This window comes from Salvelinus alpinus, chromosome 2 (genome assembly GCF_045679555.1).
Source record: "Salvelinus alpinus chromosome 2, SLU_Salpinus.1, whole genome shotgun sequence".
NCBI lineage: Eukaryota > Metazoa > Chordata > Actinopteri > Salmoniformes > Salmonidae > Salvelinus > Salvelinus alpinus.
Window position 1 is genome coordinate 97,310,364 of NC_092087.1, and position 17,068 is coordinate 97,327,431.

Consider the following 17,068-nt stretch of genomic DNA (forward strand, 5'->3'; position numbering starts at 1 on the left):
CCAGTGAGGGGACAGTATCTATAACTAGTGTGTGTCTGTCTCCAGGTTCCAGTCAGGGGACAGTGTCTATAACTAGTGTGTCTGTCTCCAGGTTCCAGTGAGGGGACAGTGTCTATAACTAGTGTGTGTCTGTCTCCAGGTTCCAGTCAGGGGACAGTGTCTATAACTAGTGTGTCTGTCTCCAGGTTCCAGTGAGGGGACAGTGTCTATAACTAGTGTGTGTCTGTCTCCAGGTTCCAGTGAGGGGACAGTGTCTATAACTAGTGTGTGTCTGTCTCCAGGTTCCAGTGAGGGGACAGTGTCTATAACTAGTGTGTGTCTGTCTCCTCCAGGTTCCAGTGAGGGGACAGTGTCTATAACTAGTGTGTGTCTGTCTCCAGGTTCCAGTGAGGGGACAGTGTCTATAACTAGTGTGTCTGTCTCCAGGTTCCAGTCAGGGGACAGTGTCTATAACTAGTGTGTCTGTCTCCTCTAGGTTCCAGTGAGGGGACAGTGTCTATAACTAGTGTGTCTGTCTCCTCCAGGTTCCAGTCAGGGGACAGTGTCTATAACTAGTGTGTGTCTCCTCCAGGTTCCAGTGAGGGGACAGTGTCTATAACTAGTGTGTCTGTCTCCTCCAGGTTCCAGTGAGGGGACAGTGTCTATAACTAGTGTGTCTGTCTCCAGGTTCCAGTGAGGGGAGAGTGTCTATAACGAGTGTGTCTCCTCCAGGTTCCAGTGAGGGGACAGTGTCTATAACTAGTGTGTCTGTCTCCTCCAGGTTCCAGTGAGGGGACAGTGTCTATAACTAGTGTGTCTGTCTCCTCCAGGTTCCAGTCAGGGGACAGTGTCTATAACTAGTGTGTGTCTGTCTCCAGGTTCCAGTGAGGGGACAGTGTCTATAACTAGTGTGTCTGTCTCCTCCAGGTTCCAGTCAGGGGACAGTGTCTATAACTAGTGTGTCTGTCTCCTCCAGGTTCCAGTGAGGGGACAGTGTCTATAACTAGTGTGTCTGTCTCCTCCAGGTTCCAGTCAGGGGACAGTGTCTATAACAGAAGGGGAACAGCTCAGTGTGATGGAGAGAGATAAAGGAGATGGATGGATGAGGGTTCTACGAGCCAACGGAGACGAAGGATACATCCCCTCATCCTACGTCAAATTCTAGACAATAACACACACACACGTACACATGGATACACACATGGATACACACATGGATACACACATGGATACACACATGGATACACACACTCTCCTTTTAGCCAAGGACTTTCTGTGTGTTTAAGCATTACCACCCCTTCATCTCTCTCTCTCTCTACCTCTCTCTCTACCTCTCTCTCTCCCCCTCTACCTCTCTCTCTCTCCCTCTACCTCTCTCTCTCTCTCCCTCTACCTCTCTACCTATCTCTCCCTCTCTACCTCTCTACCTCTCTCTCCCTCTACCTCTCTACCTCTCTCTCTCTCTCTCTCCCTCTACCTCTCTCTCCCTCTCTACCTCTCTACCTCTCTCTCCCTCTACCTCTCTACCTCTCTCTCCCTCTCTACCTCTCTACCTCTCTCTCCCTCTACCTCTCTACCTCTCTACCTCTCTCTCTACCTCTCCCTCTCTCTCTCTCTACCTCTCTCTCTCTCCCCCCTCTACCTCTACATCTCTCTCTCTCTCTCTCTCTCCCTCTACCTCTCTACCTCTCTCTCCCTCTCTACCTCTCTACCTCTCTCTCCCTCTACCTCTCTCTCCCTCTACCTCTCTCTCCCTCTCTACCTCTACCTCTCTCTCCCTCTCTCTCCCTCTACCTCTCTCTCTCTCTCCCTCTACCTCTCTACCTCTACCTCTCTCTCCCTCTCTACCTCTACCTCTCTCTCTCCCTCTCTCTCTCTCTCTCTCTCTCTCCCCCTCTACCTCTCTCTCTCTCTCTCTCTACATCTCTCTCTCCCTCTCTACCTCTACATCTCTCTCTCTCTCTCCCTCTCTCTCTCTACCTCTCTCTCCCCCCCTCTACCTCTACATCTCTCTCTACCTCTACCTCCCTCTCTCTCTCTCTCCCCCTCTACTTCTCTACCTCTCTCTCTCTCTCTTTCTACTTCTCTACCTCTCTCTCTCCCTCTCTACCTCTCCTCCCTCTACCTCTCCCTCTCTCTCTCTCTCTCCCCCTCTCTACCTCTACCTCTCTCTCTTCCTCTCTACCTCTCTCTCTCCCTCTCTACCTCTCTCTCCCTCCACCCCTCCTACTCTCCCAGTCCTCTCTCCCTATTCTTACCTAATCACAGATCATTAGTTGCCATGACATTGTGATTGTTTTAATATTAAATGACTGCTATCATAGTTATATCAGATTGTTATCAGCTGGATGGTGAAGCCACTATTTTATGGACCACGTTTTTTGCGTCGCCAAACGCCACCCTATTCCCTATATAGTGGACTACTATAGACCAGAGCCCTATTCCCTATATAGTACACTACTATAGACCAGGGCCCTATTCCCTATATAGTGGACTTGTTCGTCACATGTTCTCTCATCAGAAGAGTGGTTAGGTCCCAAATGATACCCTATTCCCTATATAGTGGACTACTTTAGACCAGAGCCCTATTCCCTATATAGTGCACTACTTTAGACCAGAGCCCTATTCCCTATATAGTACACTACTATAGACCAGAGCCCTATTCCCTATATATAGTGCACTACTTTAGACCAGGACCCTATTCCCTATATATAGTGCACTACTTTAGACCAGAGCCCTATTCCCTGTATAGAACACTACTATAGACCAGAGCCCTATTCCCTATATAGTGCACTACTTTAGACCAGAGCCCTATTCCCTATATAGTGCACTACTTTAGACCAGAGCCCTATTCCCTATATAGTACACTACTATAGACCAGAGCCCTATTCCCTATATCGTACACTACTATAGACCAGAGCCATATTCCCTATATAGTACACTACTGTTGACCAGAGCCCTATTGGGGAATAGGGGGCCAATTGGGATGTAGAATGTATGTGAAACTGGTCAGTTTTTAAATGTATGTTTCTGAGGTTCTTATTGGTTGTCTGATTCTCTGACCATGTCTGTGGTTGTTATGGTTACCGTCTGGTCCTCTTTTGGTTGTTGTTTCTTTGTTCTGTTTCTCTCGTTTTGTGGTTAAACTGTCTGTGGTCAATCAGATGGCTCTGTGGTCAGATTCTGGTCAATCAGATGGCTCCGTGGTCAGGTTCTGGCCAATCAGATGGCTCCGTGGTCAGGTTCTGGCCAATCAGATGGCTCTGGTCAATCAGATGGCTCTGTGGTCAGGTTCTGGCCAATCAGATGGCTCTGTGGTCAGATTCTGGCCAATCAGATGGCTCTGTGGTCAGGTTCTGGCCAATCAGATGGCTCTGGTCAATCAGATGGCTCTGTGGTCAGATTCTGGCCAATCAGATGGCTCTGTGGTCAGGTTCTGGCCAATCAGATGGCTCTGGTCAATCAGATGGCTCTGTGGTCAGATTCTGGCCAATCAGATGGCTCTGTGGTCAGATTCTGGCCAATCAGATGGCTCTGTGGTCAGGTTCTGGCCAATCAGATGGCTCTGGTCAATCAGATGGCTCTGTGGTCAGGTTCTGGCCAATCAGATGGCTCTGTGGTCAGATTCTGGCCAATCAGATGGCTCTGTGGTCAGGTTCTGGCCAATCAGATGGCTCTGGTCAATCAGATGGCTCTGTGGTCAGATTCTGGCCAATCAGATGGCTCTGTGGTCAGGTTCTGGCCAATCAGATGGCTCTGGTCAATCAGATGGCTCTGTGGTCAGGTTCTGGCCAATCAGATGGCTCTGGTCAATCAGATGGCTCTGTGGTCAGATTCTGGCCAATCAGATGGCTCTGTGGTCAGATTCTGGCCAATCAGATGGCTCTGTGGTCAGATTCTGGCCAATCAGATGGCTCTGTGGTCAGGTTCTGGCCAATCAGATGGCTCTGTGGTCAGGTTCTGGCCAATCAGATGGCTCTGTGGTCAGGTTCTGGCCAATCAGATGGCTCTGTGGTCAGGTTCTGGCCAATCAGATGGCTCTGTGGTCAGGTTCTGGCCAATCAGATGGCTCTGTGGTGGTGTTGTGACTACTGCTGTCTAAGTACTCCTGGAGGACTCCTGGTGTTTCTGATAGTTTAACTTCCGTCCAGCCCGGGATTCAATCAAAGGCGCATTCTGGATTATTAGCACACCAAATTAGACTGTTCAATCTAATGTCCACTTCCGCTGACATCCGCAGTGTTACCATGACTACCATCTCCACGAAGGTCAGAGGAAGGACCTGGTTCAATCTAATGTCCACTTCCGCTGACATCCGCAGTGTTTACCATGACTACCATCTCCACGAAGGTCAGAGGAAGGACCTGGTTCAAGGTGCATTGACAACCGGTGTTGTGGACTGTGCGCCTTTGGTTGAATCCCAGCTGCGGTCTCATTCAGACCTGGGACACCAAATCATGTCCCAAATGGCTCCCTATTCCCTACATAGTGCACTACATTTGACCAGAATGGCACCCTATTCCCTACATAGTGCACTACATTTGACCTGAATGGCACCCTATTCCCTACATAGTGCACTACATTTGACCAGAATGGCGCCCTATTCCCTACATTTGACCAGAATCTAGGTCTAGTCTGACTGTACATCAGCCTCCAGGTCTAGTCTGACTGTACATCAGGTCTAGTCTGACTGTACATCAGCCTCCAGGTCTAGTCTGACTGTACATCAGCCCTCCAGGTCTAGTCTGACTGTACATCAGCCTCCAGGTCAAGTCTGACTGTACATCAGCCTGGTTAAATGGAACTGGATTTGTCACTCGCTGCTTCTCAATGTTTTATGGAGTGTATATATATATATTATTATATGATCACATTTTAAAACGACTTATGTGTTGACCTCTAAGTACCCTGGGAACTGTTATGTGTTGACCTGTAAGTACCCTGGGAACTGTTATGTGTTGACCTCTAAGTACCCTGGGAACTGTTATGATTGATAAAAAAATAAATTGATTTATGTAAAATGTGATGTTTTGTTTCATTTTGTTGTGTGTTGTCTTTTTTTTGACACAGTGATTTTGACACAGTGATGTTTTAAATCATTTATATCATCTGAATAGAAAACGTTAAAACTCAGAACTTCCCTTCAATAAACGACTTTCACAGACACCTAGAAGGTTGAGAATAGTTGTCATGAACATGTTAACGGGTAAACTCTGCAGGTCAACATTTTGACCTGAACAAACAACCAGTAGAAGCACATCACACACTTTGTCTACGTCCCAAATAGCATCCTATTCCCTATATCGTGCCCTACTTTCAACTAGAGCCCTATTCCCTATATCGTTCCCTACTTTCAACTAGAGCCCTATTCCCTATATCGTGTCCTACTTTCAACTAGAGCCCTATTCCCTATATCGTGCCCTACTTTCAACCAGAGCCCAATTCCCTATATTGTTCCCTACTTTCAACTAGAGCCCTATTCCCTATATCGTGCCCTACTTTCAACCAGAGCCCTATTCCCTATATCGTGCCCTACTTTCAACCAGAGCCCAATTCCCTATATTGTTCCCTACTTTCAACTAGAGCCCTATTCCCTATATCGTGCCCTACTTTCAACCAGAGCCCTATTCCCTATATTGTGCCCTACTTTCAACCAGAGCCCTATTCCCTATATCGTGCCCTACTTTCAACCAGAGCCCTATTCCCTATATCGTGCCCTACTTTCAACTAGTGCCCTATTCCCTATATCGTGCCCTGATAGTGGCCCTTCATAGAGAATAGGGTGCCATTTGGGACATAACCCTTGGCCAGGTTTATGAGTGAAACCAACCGCATCCACACCTGCTAGGTATGAACCCTGTGGGTGAGAACCACAGAACCACCCAGACACACATCCCAGGTTCATTAGGCACCGAACGGACTGAACCAGGGAGGGAATCACCTGAACTTGTCCAATAACAAACAATTAATTTTTTATTCATTTTTGCTGCAAAAAAAGCTTCTAATGAATACAATCCAGGTAAACAGGTTACATATTTCAAACTGTTGTGCAACGTTTGCGCTCTCCTGAATGCAGCCCAGGTCACAGTATAGAGTTTAAGGGTCAGAGTTCGGGGGAGAACTCCTCGCTAGGTTCCAGTTTGTTGGAGAGCACGGTGAGGATCTTGTCAAACTTGTCGTAGCGTTTCTCCTTGTCTGCCGCCGCTCCAGTCTGTCCCCAGAACAGCCTTAGGGCAAACTCTGTCCTGAACCCCTCCAGCAGCTCTGGGATTGGCTCCCAGTCACCTGACGGGACAGAGTGACAGGGCCCACGGCCAATCAGTGACTCAGGATGGTTATGAGGCAGGACTAATGTTATTTGATTTGGTGAATTGGATGTGTGCCTGTGTTTTCTATAAGTGTGTGTGTGTTTTTTTCCCATAATGTGTATTTTATAATGTATGTGTGTTTTACCTGTGAGCAGGCTGTGTGTGTTACCTGTAAGCAGGCTGTGAGTGTGTTACCTGTGAGCAGGCTGTGTGTTACCTGTGAGCAGGCTGTGTGTGTGTTACCTGTGAGTAGGCTGTGTGTTACCTGTGAGCAGGCTGTGTGTGTTACCTGTGAGCAGGCTGTGTGTGTGTTACCTGTGAGCAGGCTGTGTGTTACCTGTGAGCAGGCTGTGTATTACCTGTGAGCAGGCTGTGTATTACCTGTGAGCAGGCTGTGTGTTACCTGTGAGCAGGCTGTGTGTGTTACCTGTGGGCAGGCTGTGTGTTACCTGTGAGCAGGCTGTGTGTTACCTGTGTGTTACCTGTGATCAGGCTGTGTGTTACCTGTGAGCAGGCTGTGTGTTACCTGTGAGCAGGCTGTGTGTTACCTGTGAGCAGGCTGTGTGTTACCTGTGAGCAGGCTGTGTGTTACCTGTGAGCAGGCTGTGTGTTACCTGTGAGCAGGCTGTGTGTTACCTGTGATCAGGCTGTGTGTTACCTGTGAGCAGGCTGTGTGTTACCTGTGATCAGGCTGTGTGTTACCTGTGAGCAGGCTGTGTGTTACCTGTGAGCAGGCTGTGTGTTACCTGTGAGCAGGCTGTGTGTTACCTGTGAGCAGGCTGTGTGTTACCTGTGAGCAGGCTGTGTGTTACCTGTGAGCAGGCTGTGTGTTACCTGTGAGCAGGCTGTGTGTGTTACCTGTGATCAGGCTGTGTGTTACCTGTGATCAGGCTGTGTGTTACCTGTGAGCAGGCTGTGTGTGTGTTACCTGTGAGCAGGCTGGGTGTTACCTGTGAGCAGGCTGTGTGTGTTACCTGTGAGCAGGCTGTGTGTTACCTGTGAGCAGGCTGTGTGTTACCTGTGAGCAGGCTGTGTGTTACCTGTGAGCAGGCTGTGTGTGTTACCTGTGTGCAGGCTGTGTGTTACCTGTGTGCAACCTGTGAGCAGGCTGTGTGTTACCTGTGAGCAGGCTGTGTGTTACCTGTGAGCAGGCTGTGTGTGTTACCTGTGAGCAGGCTGTGTGTTACCTGTGTGCAACCTGTGAGCAGGCTGTGTGTTACCTGTGAGTAGGCTGTGTGTGTTACCTGTGTGCAGGCTGTGTGTTACCTGTGTGCAACCTGTGAGCAGGCTGTGTGTTACCTGTGAGCAGGCTGTGTGTTACCTGTGAGCAGGCTGTGTGTTACCTGTGAGCAGGCTGTGTGTGTTACCTGTGAGCAGGCTGTGTGTTACCTGTGTGCAACCTGTGAGCAGGCTGTGTGTTACCTGTGAGCAGGCTGTGTGTTACCTGTGTGCAGGCTGTGTGTTACCTGTGTGCAACCTGTGAGCAGGCTGTGTGTTACCTGTGAGCAGGCTGTGTGTTACCTGTGAGCAGGCTGTGTGTTACCTGTGAGCAGGCTGTGTGTTACCTGTGAGCAGGCTGTGTGTGTTACCTGTGATCAGGCTGTGTGTTACCTGTGATCAGGCTGTGTGTTACCTGTGAGCAGGCTGTGTGTGTGTTACCTGTGAGCAGGCTGTGTGTGTTACCTGTGAGCAGGCTGTGTGTTACCTGTGAGCAGGCTGTGTGTTACCTGTGAGCAGGCTGTGTGTTACCTGTGAGCAGGCTGTGTGTGTTACCTGTGAGCAGGCTGTGTGTTACCTGTGAGCAGGTTGTGTGTGTGTTACCTGTGAGCAGGCTATGTGTGTGTTACCTGTGAGCAGGCTGTGTGTTTTACCTGTGAGCAGGCTGTGTGTTTTACCTGTGAGCAGGCTGTGTGTGTTACCTGTGAGCAGGCTGTGTGCGTGTTACCTGTGAGCAGGCTGTGTGTTTTACCTGTGAGCAGGCTGTGTGTTTTACCTGTGAGCAGGCTGTGTGCGTGTTACCTGTGAGCAGGCTGTGTGCGTGTTACCTGTGAGCAGGCTGTGTGCGTGTTACTTGTGAGTAGGCTGTGTGTTACCTGTGTGCAGGCTGTGTGTGTTACCTGTGAGCAGGCTTTGTGTGTGTGTTACCTGTGAGTAGGCTGTGTGTTACCTGTGTGCAGGCTGTGTGTGTGTGTTACCTGTGAGCAGGCTGTGTGTTACCTGTGAGCAGGCTGTGTGTGTGTGTTACCTGTGAGCAGGCTGTGTGTTTTACCTGTGAGCAGGCTGTGTGTTTTACCTGTGAGCAGGCTGTGTGTGTTACCTGTGAGCAGGCTGTGTGTGTTACCTGTGAGCAGGCTGTGTGTTACCTGTGAGTAGGCTGTGTGTGTTACCTGTGAGCAGGCTGTGTGTGTTACCTGTGAGCAGGCGGTGTGTGTTACCTGTGAGCAGGCTGTGTGTTACCTGTGTGCAACCTGTGAGCAGGCTGTGTGCGTTACCTGTGAGTAGGCTGTGTGTTACCTGTGTGCAGGCTGTGTATGTGTGTTACCTGTGAGCAGGGTGTGTGTGTTACCTGTGAGCAGGCTGTGTGTGTGTGTTACCTGTGAGCAGGCTGTGTGTTTTACCTGTGAGCAGGCTGTGTGTTTTACCTGTGAGCAGGCTGTGTGTGTTACCTGTGAGCAGGCTGTGTGTGTTACCTGTGAGCAGGCTGTGTGCGTTACCTGTGAGCAGGCTGTGTGTGTTACCTGTGAGCAGGCTGTGTGTGTTACCTGTGAGCAGGCTGCGTGTGTTACCTGTGAGCAGGCTGTGTGTGTTACCTGTGAGCAGGCTGTGTGTGTTACCTGTGAGCAGGCTGTGTGTTACCTGTGAGCAGGCATTGTGTTACCTGTGAGCAGGCTGTGTGTTACCTGTGAGCAGGCTGTGTGTTACCTGTGAGCAGGCTGTGTGTTACCTGTGAGCAGGCTGTGTGCGTTACCTGTGAGCAGGCTGTGTGTGTTACCTGTGAGCAGGCTGTGTGTTTTACCTGTGAGCAGGCTGTGTGTTACCTGTGAGCAGGCTGTGTGTGTTACCTGTGAGCAGGCTGTGTGTTACCTGTGAGCAGGCTGTGTGTGTGTTACCTGTGAGCAGGCTATGTGTGTGTTACCTGTGAGCAGGCTGTGTGTTTTACCTGTGAGCAGGCTGTGTGTTTTACCTGTGAGCAGGCTGTGTGTGTTACCTGTGAGCAGGCTGTGTGCGTGTTACCTGTGAGCAGGCTGTGTGTTTTACCTGTGAGCAGGCTGTGTGTTTTACCTGTGAGCAGGCTGTGTGCGTGTTACCTGTGAGCAGGCTGTGTGCGTGTTACCTGTGAGCAGGCTGTGTGTGTGTTACCTGTGAGTAGGCTGTGTGTTACCTGTGTGCAGGCTGTGTGTGTTACCTGTGAGCAGGCTTTGTGTGTGTGTTACCTGTGAGTAGGCTGTGTGTTACCTGTGTGCAGGCTGTGTGTGTGTGTTACCTGTGAGCAGGCTGTGTGTTACCTGTGAGCAGGCTGTGTGTGTGTGTTACCTGTGAGCAGGCTGTGTGTTTTACCTGTGAGCAGGCTGTGTGTTTTACCTGTGAGCAGGCTGTGTGTGTTACCTGTGAGCAGGCTGTGTGTGTTACCTGTGAGCAGGCTGTGTGTTACCTGTGAGTAGGCTGTGTGTGTTACCTGTGAGCAGGCTGTGTGTGTTACCTGTGAGCAGGCTGTGTGTGTTACCTGTGAGCAGGCTGCGTGTGTTACCTGTGAGCAGGCTGCGTGTGTTACCTGTGAACAGGCTGTGTGTTACCTGTGAACAGGCTGTGTGTTACCTGTGAACAGGCTGTGTGTTACCTGTGAGCAGGCTGTGTGTTACCTGTGAGCAGGCTGTGTGTTACCTGTGAGCAGGCTGTGTGCGTTACCTGTGAGTAGGCTGTGTGTTACCTGTGTGCAGGCTGTGTATGTGTGTTACCTGTGAGCAGGGTGTGTGTGTTACCTGTGAGCAGGCTGTGTGTGTGTGTTACCTGTGAGCAGGCTGTGTGTTTTACCTGTGAGCAGGCTGTGTGTTTTACCTGTGAGCAGGCTGTGTGTGTTACCTGTGAGCAGGCTGTGTGTGTTACCTGTGAGCAGGCTGTGTGCGTTACCTGTGAGCAGGCTGTGTGTGTTACCTGTGAGCAGGCTGTGTGTGTTACCTGTGAGCAGGCTGCGTGTGTTACCTGTGAGCAGGCTGTGTGTGTTACCTGTGAGCAGGCTGTGTGTGTTACCTGTGAGCAGGCTGTGTGTTACCTGTGAGCAGGCATTGTGTTACCTGTGAGCAGGCTGTGTGTTACCTGTGAGCAGGCTGTGTGTTACCTGTGAGCAGGCTGTGTGTTACCTGTGAGCAGGCTGTGTGCGTTACCTGTGAGCAGGCTGTGTGTGTTACCTGTGAGCAGGCTGTGTGTGTTACCTGTGAGCAGGCTGTGTGCGTTACCTGTGAGCAGGCTGTGTGTTACCTGTGAGCAGGCTGTGTGTTTTACCTGTGAGCAGGCTGTGTGCGTTACCGGTGAGCAGGCTGTGCGTGTTACCTGTGAGCAGGCTGTGTGCGTTACCTGTGAGCAGGCTGTGCGTTACCTGTGAGCAGGCTGTGTGCGTTACCTGTGAGCAGGCTGTGTGTTACCTGTGAGCAGGCTGTGTGCGTTACCTGTGAGCAGGCTGTGTGTTACCTGTGAGCAGGCTGCGTGCGTTACCTGTGAGCAGGCTGTGCGTTACCTGTGAGCAGGCTGTGTGCGTTACCTGTGAGCAGGCTGTGTGTTACCTGTGAGCAGGCTGTGTGTGTTACCTGTGATCAGGCTGTGTGTTACCTGTGAGCAGGCTGTGTGTTACCTGTGAGCAGGCTGTGTGTGTGTTACCTGTGAGCAGGCTGTGTGTGCTACCTGTGAGCAGGCTGTGTGTGTTACCTGTGAGCAGGCTGTGTGTGTTACCTGTGAGCAGGCTGTGTGTTACCTGTGAGCAGGCTGTGTGTGTTACCTGTGAGCAGGCTGTGTGTTACCTGTGAGAAGGTTGTGTGTGTGTTACCTGTGAGCAGGCTATGTGTGTGTTACCTGTGAGCAGGCTGTGTGTTTTACCTGTGAGCAGGCTGTGTGTTTTACCTGTGAGCAGGCTGTGTGTTACCTGTGAGCAGGCTGTGTGCGTGTTACCTGTGAGCAGGCTGTGTGTTTTACCTGTGAGCAGGCTGTGTGTTTTACCTGTGAGCAGGCTGTGTGCGTGTTACCTGTGAGCAGGCTGTGTGCGTGTTACCTGTGAGCAGGCTGTGTGCGTGTTACCTGTGAGTAGGCTGTGTGTTACCTGTGTGCAGGCTGTGTGTGTTACCTGTGAGCAGGCTTTGTGTGTGTGTTACCTGTGAGTAGGCTGTGTGTTACCTGTGTGCAGGCTGTGTGTGTGTGTTACCTGTGAGCAGGCTGTGTGTTACCTGTGAGCAGGCTGTGTGTGTGTGTTACCTGTGAGCAGGCTGTGTGTTTTACCTGTGAGCAGGCTGTGTGTTTTACCTGTGAGCAGGCTGTGTGTGTTACCTGTGAGCAGGCTGTGTGTGTTACCTGTGAGCAGGCTGTGTGTTACCTGTGAGTAGGCTGTGTGTGTTACCTGTGAGCAGGCTGTGTGTGTTACCTGTGAGCAGGCTGTGTGTGTTACCTGTGAGCAGGCTGCGTGTGTTACCTGTGAGCAGGCTGTGTGTTACCTGTGAGCAGGCTGTGTGCGTTACCTGTGAGTAGGCTGTGTGTTACCTGTGTGCAGGCTGTGTATGTGTGTTACCTGTGAGCAGGGTGTGTGTGTTACCTGTGAGCAGGCTGTGTGTGTGTGTTACCTGTGAGCAGGCTGTGTGTTTTACCTGTGAGCAGGCTGTGTGTTTTACCTGTGAGCAGGCTGTGTGTTACCTGTGAGCAGGCTGCGTGCGTTACCTGTGAGCAGGCTGTGTGCGTTACCTGTGAGCAGGCTGTGTGTGTTACCTGTGAGCAGGCTGTGTGTGTTACCTGTGGGCAGGCTGTGTGTTACCTGTGAGCAGGCTGTGTGTTACCTGTGAGCAGGCTGTGTGCGTTACCTGTGAGCAGGCTGTGTGTTACCTGTGAGCAGGCTGTGTGTGCTACCTGTGAGCAGGCTGTGTGTGTTACCTGTGAGCAGGCTGTGTGTGTTACCTGTGAGCAGGCTGTGTGTTACCTGTGAGCAGGCTGTGTGCGTTACCTGTGAGCAGGCTGTGTGTTACCTGTGAGCAGGCTGTGTGTGCTACCTGTGAGCAGGCTGTGTGCGTTACCTGTGAGCAGGCTGTGCGTTACCTGTGAGCAGGCTGTGTGCGTTACCTGTGAGCAGGCTGTGTGTTACCTGTGAGCAGGCTGTGTGCGTTACCTGTGAGCAGGCTGTGTGTTACCTGTGAGCAGGCTGCGTGCGTTACCTGTGAGCAGGCTGCGTGTGTTACCTGTGAGCAGGCTGTGTGCGTTACCTGTGAGCAGGCTGTGTGTGTTACCTGTGAGCAGGCTGTGTGTTACCTGTGAGCAGGCTGTGTGCGTGCTCCTGGTACTGCGGGGCGTGTAGCGCTGCGTTGCGTGCTGCCTGCAGGGTGTTGTATAATAACTGACAGCCTCTCTCTGTGTGTTCTCCCTCCTCTCCCTCCATCAGCCTCAGGAGGGGAACCAGGTAGGGCACAGCCAGGGGACCCTGCACCACAGAGTCTACACACACACACACATTACACACACATTACACACACATTACAAATACATTACAAATACATCACACACACATTACAAATACATCACACACACACATTACACACACATCACAAATACCTTACACACACATTACACATACATCACACACACATCACACACACACACATTACAAATACCTTACACACACACACACACACACACACACAGACACCGTCCTCACCATCTCCGTCATTCAGAGCGTTCATGAAGGGTTTGAGGTTCTTCTCAAACATCACAGCGCTCTCTGTGTGGTTCCTCCTCAGCGCTCTCCATGTCCTCTCCAGACGGACTACCTACACACACAGTACACACACACACTGTCTGAGTGGTTCCTCCTCAGCGCTCTCCATGTCCTCTCCAGACGGACTACCTACACACACAGTACACACACACACTCTCTGAGTGGTTCCTCCTCAGCGCTCTCCATGTCCTCTCCAGACGGACTACCTACACACACAGTACACACACACACTGTCTGAGTGGTTCCTCCTCAGTGCTCTCCATGTCCTCTCCAGACGGACTACCTACACACACACTGTCTGAGTGACCTGATGCATATCTAGGGTCTTTAAACACAGCATAGTGTGAGGGTGTCTGAGGTGTGTGTGTGTGTACAGTGTGCGAGTCTGTGTGTGTGTTCGTGAGTACGTACAGTGTGTGTGTGTACAGTGTGTGTGTACAGTGTGTGTACAGTGTGTGTGTGTACAATGTGTGTACAGTGTGTGTGTGTGTACAGTGAGTGTGTGTGTACAGTGTGTGTGTGTACAGTGTGTGTGTGTGTGTACAGGATGTGTGTGTGTGTGTGTACAGTGTGTGTGTGTGTACAGTGTGTGTGTGTGTGTGTACAGTGTGTGTACAGTGTGTGTTGTGTTACCTGAGGCATCTCCAGAGCCTTCATGACGGCTGAGAATGCGTAGAGGTTGTGGGCGTGGTCTCTCAGGGCCTGGGCCAATAGGATGACTTTATGCAGCACCGTGGCCCTCTGACCTACCGTCCCTGTACAGCCCAGGATATCTATGGCAACGCCCAGGGATAGCAGGTGGTGCCTGACACACACACACACACACACACACACACACACACACACACACACACACACACACACACACACACACACACACATACATAAGACAGACAGTCAGATTTTCATATTTGAGGCCAGGTGTGTGTGTGTGTGTGTGTGTGTGTGTGTGTGTGTGTGTGTGTGTGTGTGTGTGTGTGTGTGTGTGTGTGTGTGTGTGTGTGTGTGTGTGTGTGTGTGTGTGTGTGTGTGTGTGTGTGTGTGTGTGTGTGTGTGTGTGTGTGTGTGTGTACCTCTCCAGCAGGTCCTGTCTGAGCTGTTGTCCGTGAGACAGGGTGACCAGCTCCAGACCTGAGCCAACTCCCATCATCCTCTTCTGGTCCTCTGTCACACCCACGATACGAGCCACCTACACACACACAGACCGACAGAGCGTGTGTGTGAGATATTATAGTGCATAGGTGTGTGTGTGCACGTGTGAGATATTATTGTGTGCGTGTGAGATATTATAGTGTGCGTGTGTGTGTGTGTTTATAACTATGTCTTACCTGGCAGTCGACACTGAGAATGTGCAGAGCGGTTGTCATGGCGTTGGAGCGTGTGAACAGTTCTTTGAGCGCCATGAGAACGGTGGGGTCTAGAGGTCTGTTATTATCTGGTAGCAGGAGGGACTCAAACTGGTCCAGTCTGAAACACGACACCGTCTCCACCTGGTAACATGTTATTAGTATTCTGATAACATGCTAATAACATGTAACTTCTCAAACTGGTCCAGTCTGAAACAGGTCTCCACCTGGTAACAGCCTGGTAGTAACATCTCTGTATAACTCCTACATTAGGTTTGTTATTGTGTTGTAGCAGGATTAGATTACACTACATTACATTACATTACGAGTTCATAGTCTGTTATTCACTGACATGTAGTCAAACTGAGCTACAAAACATCAACTACATCACAATGCTGTTCAATAAACATCTAATAGAATCCCCTACATCACAATGCTGTTCAATAAACATCTAATAGAATCCCCTACATCACAATGCTGTTCAATAAACATCTAATAGAATCCCCTACATCACAATGCTGTTCAATAAACATCTAATAGAATCCCCTACATCACAATGCTGTTCAATAAACATCTAATAGAATCCCCTACATCACAATGCTGTTCAATAAACATCTAATAGAATCAGCTACATCACAATGCTGTTCAATAAACATCTAATAGAATCCCCTACATCACAATGCTGTTCCTTGTAAATCAAATTACATAAACTACACCCAACAACAACGAACCTGCGGCCTCCGAAAGTGCGAATCCTCCTCTTCCTCCTGGACCTGTCCGTCAATTGGTAACCCAGGCAACTCCCCGCTTTCCTGTGCCTCCAGGAAGCTGAAGGATGTCTCAGTGAGACGGGCTCTGCTCTGCCACTTCTCCTCCGCACGCAGCCTGTCCACGTGGCCACGCTTTCTGACAGGAAACACACAATAACACATACATATATATATACACACTACATAACGCTTTCTGACAGGAAACACACAAAAACACATACATATATATATACACACTACATAACCAAAAGTATGTGGACACCTGCTCGTCGAGTATCTCATTCCAAAAACCATGGACATTAATATGGAGTTGTTCCCCCTTTGCTGCAATAACAGCCTCCTCTTCTGGGAAGGTGTTCCACTAGATGTTGGAACATTGCTGCAGGGATTTGCTTCCATTCAGCCACGAGAATTAGTGAGGTTGGGCACTGTCGTTGGGCGAATAGGCCTGGCTCACAGTCTGCGTTCCAATTCATCCCAAAGGTGTTCGATGGGGTTGAGCTCAGGGCTCTGTGTCATCCAGTCAAGTTATTCCATATTCCATATTATTCCATACATTCATTATTCCACAGCGATCTCAACAAACCATTTCTGTATGCACCTCGCTTTGTGCACAGGGGCATTTTCATGCTGAAACAAGAAAGGGCCTTCCCCAAACTGTTGCCACAAAGTTGGAAGCACAGAATCGTCTAGAATTTCATTGTATGCTGTAGCGTTAAGATTTCCCTTCACTGGAACAAAAGGGGCCCGAACCATGAAAAACAGCCCCAGACCATTATTCCTCCACCAAACTTTACAGTTGGCACAATGCATTGGGGCAGGTAGAGATCTCCTGGCATCCGCCAAACCCAGATTCGTCCATCGGACTGCCAGATGGTGAAGCGTGATTCATCACTTCAGAGAACACATTTCCACTGCTCCAGAGTCCAATGGCGGCGAGCTTTACACCACTCCAGCCAACGCTTGGTATTGCGCATGGTGATCTTAGGCTTGTGTGCAGCTGCTCGGCCATGGAAACCCATTTCATGAAGCTCCCGCCGAACAGTTCATTTGCTGACATTGCTTCCAGAGACAGTTTGGAACTCGATAGTGAGTCTTGCAACCGAGGACAGACAATTTTTTACAAACTACGCGTTTCAACACTCAGCGGTCTACCACTTCAAGGCTGAGCCGTTGCTGCTCCTTCACAATAACAGCACTTACAATTGACCAGGGCAGCTCTGGCAAGGCAGAAATTTGACAAACTGACTTGTTGGAAAGGTGGCATCCTATGACGGTGCCACGTTGAAAGTCACTGAGCTCTTCAGTAAGGTCATTCTACTACCTATGTTTGTCTATGGAGCAACAGGTGTGGCTGAAATAGCCGAATCCACTAACTGTTCATTACAACCACATCTAGAGGCTACCAGAGCTTGTTTTTTTATAAAACATTTTATTTGAGAGTTTCATCAGTCAGTTTGGGTAACGACCCCTAGTTTGGGAAACGACCCCTAGTTTGGGAAACTACCCCTAGTTTGGGAAACGACCCCTAGTTTGGGAGACGACCCCTAGTTTGGGAAATGCTGTAAGACCCAAATGGTTTTCTCTTACTTTGATTCAGGCACCTGGATGACCAGCTCGTCATAGGGGTCGTCACGGTGACGGTTGGGAGGAGTCCCGGGGAAGAAGGTGGACACTCTGAAGGGTTTGGGAGGGGCTCGGGGG

General features: G+C 50.0%; 2 protein-coding genes across 14 annotated transcripts in view; one reads left to right on the forward strand and one right to left on the reverse strand.

Moving 5' to 3' along the window:
• The window catches only part of LOC139568353 (cdc42-interacting protein 4 homolog), an 89,480-nt gene extending 84,335 nt beyond the window's left edge, over positions 1-5,145 (forward strand). Inside the window, exons 14-15 of one of the 5 annotated variants that reach the window (XR_011673587.1) lie at positions 1,005-4,658; positions 4,718-5,145. Coding sequence is in view for 1 of the 5 variants with exons in the window: in XM_071390122.1 (XP_071246223.1) it covers positions 1,005-1,144 (140 nt within the window). In the remaining 4 variants the exon portion in view is untranslated. Of the gene's footprint in view, positions 1-1,004 lie in introns of all 5 variants that reach the window. The other 4 variants (XR_011673586.1, XR_011673584.1, XR_011673585.1 and 1 more) reach the window with 4 other exon arrangements.
• Positions 5,066-17,068, reverse strand: part of sh2d3a (SH2 domain containing 3A) — a 31,039-nt gene continuing 19,036 nt past the window's right edge. For 7 of the 9 annotated variants that reach the window (XM_071390113.1, XM_071390114.1, XM_071390121.1 and 4 more), the window contains 8 exons: positions 16,955-17,068; positions 15,326-15,500; positions 14,577-14,738; positions 14,322-14,437; positions 13,882-14,053; positions 13,189-13,300; positions 12,786-12,968; positions 5,066-6,264 (listed from right to left, as the gene is read on the reverse strand). The exon at positions 16,955-17,068 is cut by the window's right edge and continues 40 nt beyond it. In XM_071390113.1, coding sequence (XP_071246214.1) covers positions 6,083-6,264; positions 12,786-12,968; positions 13,189-13,300; positions 13,882-14,053; positions 14,322-14,437; positions 14,577-14,738; positions 15,326-15,500; positions 16,955-17,068 — 1,216 coding nt within the window. In that variant the 3' untranslated portion in view covers positions 5,066-6,082. Of the gene's footprint in view, positions 6,265-12,785; positions 12,969-13,188; positions 13,301-13,352; positions 13,532-13,881; positions 14,054-14,321; positions 14,438-14,576; positions 14,739-15,325; positions 15,501-16,954 lie in introns of those variants that run through there. The other 2 variants (XM_071390116.1, XM_071390117.1) reach the window with 2 other exon arrangements.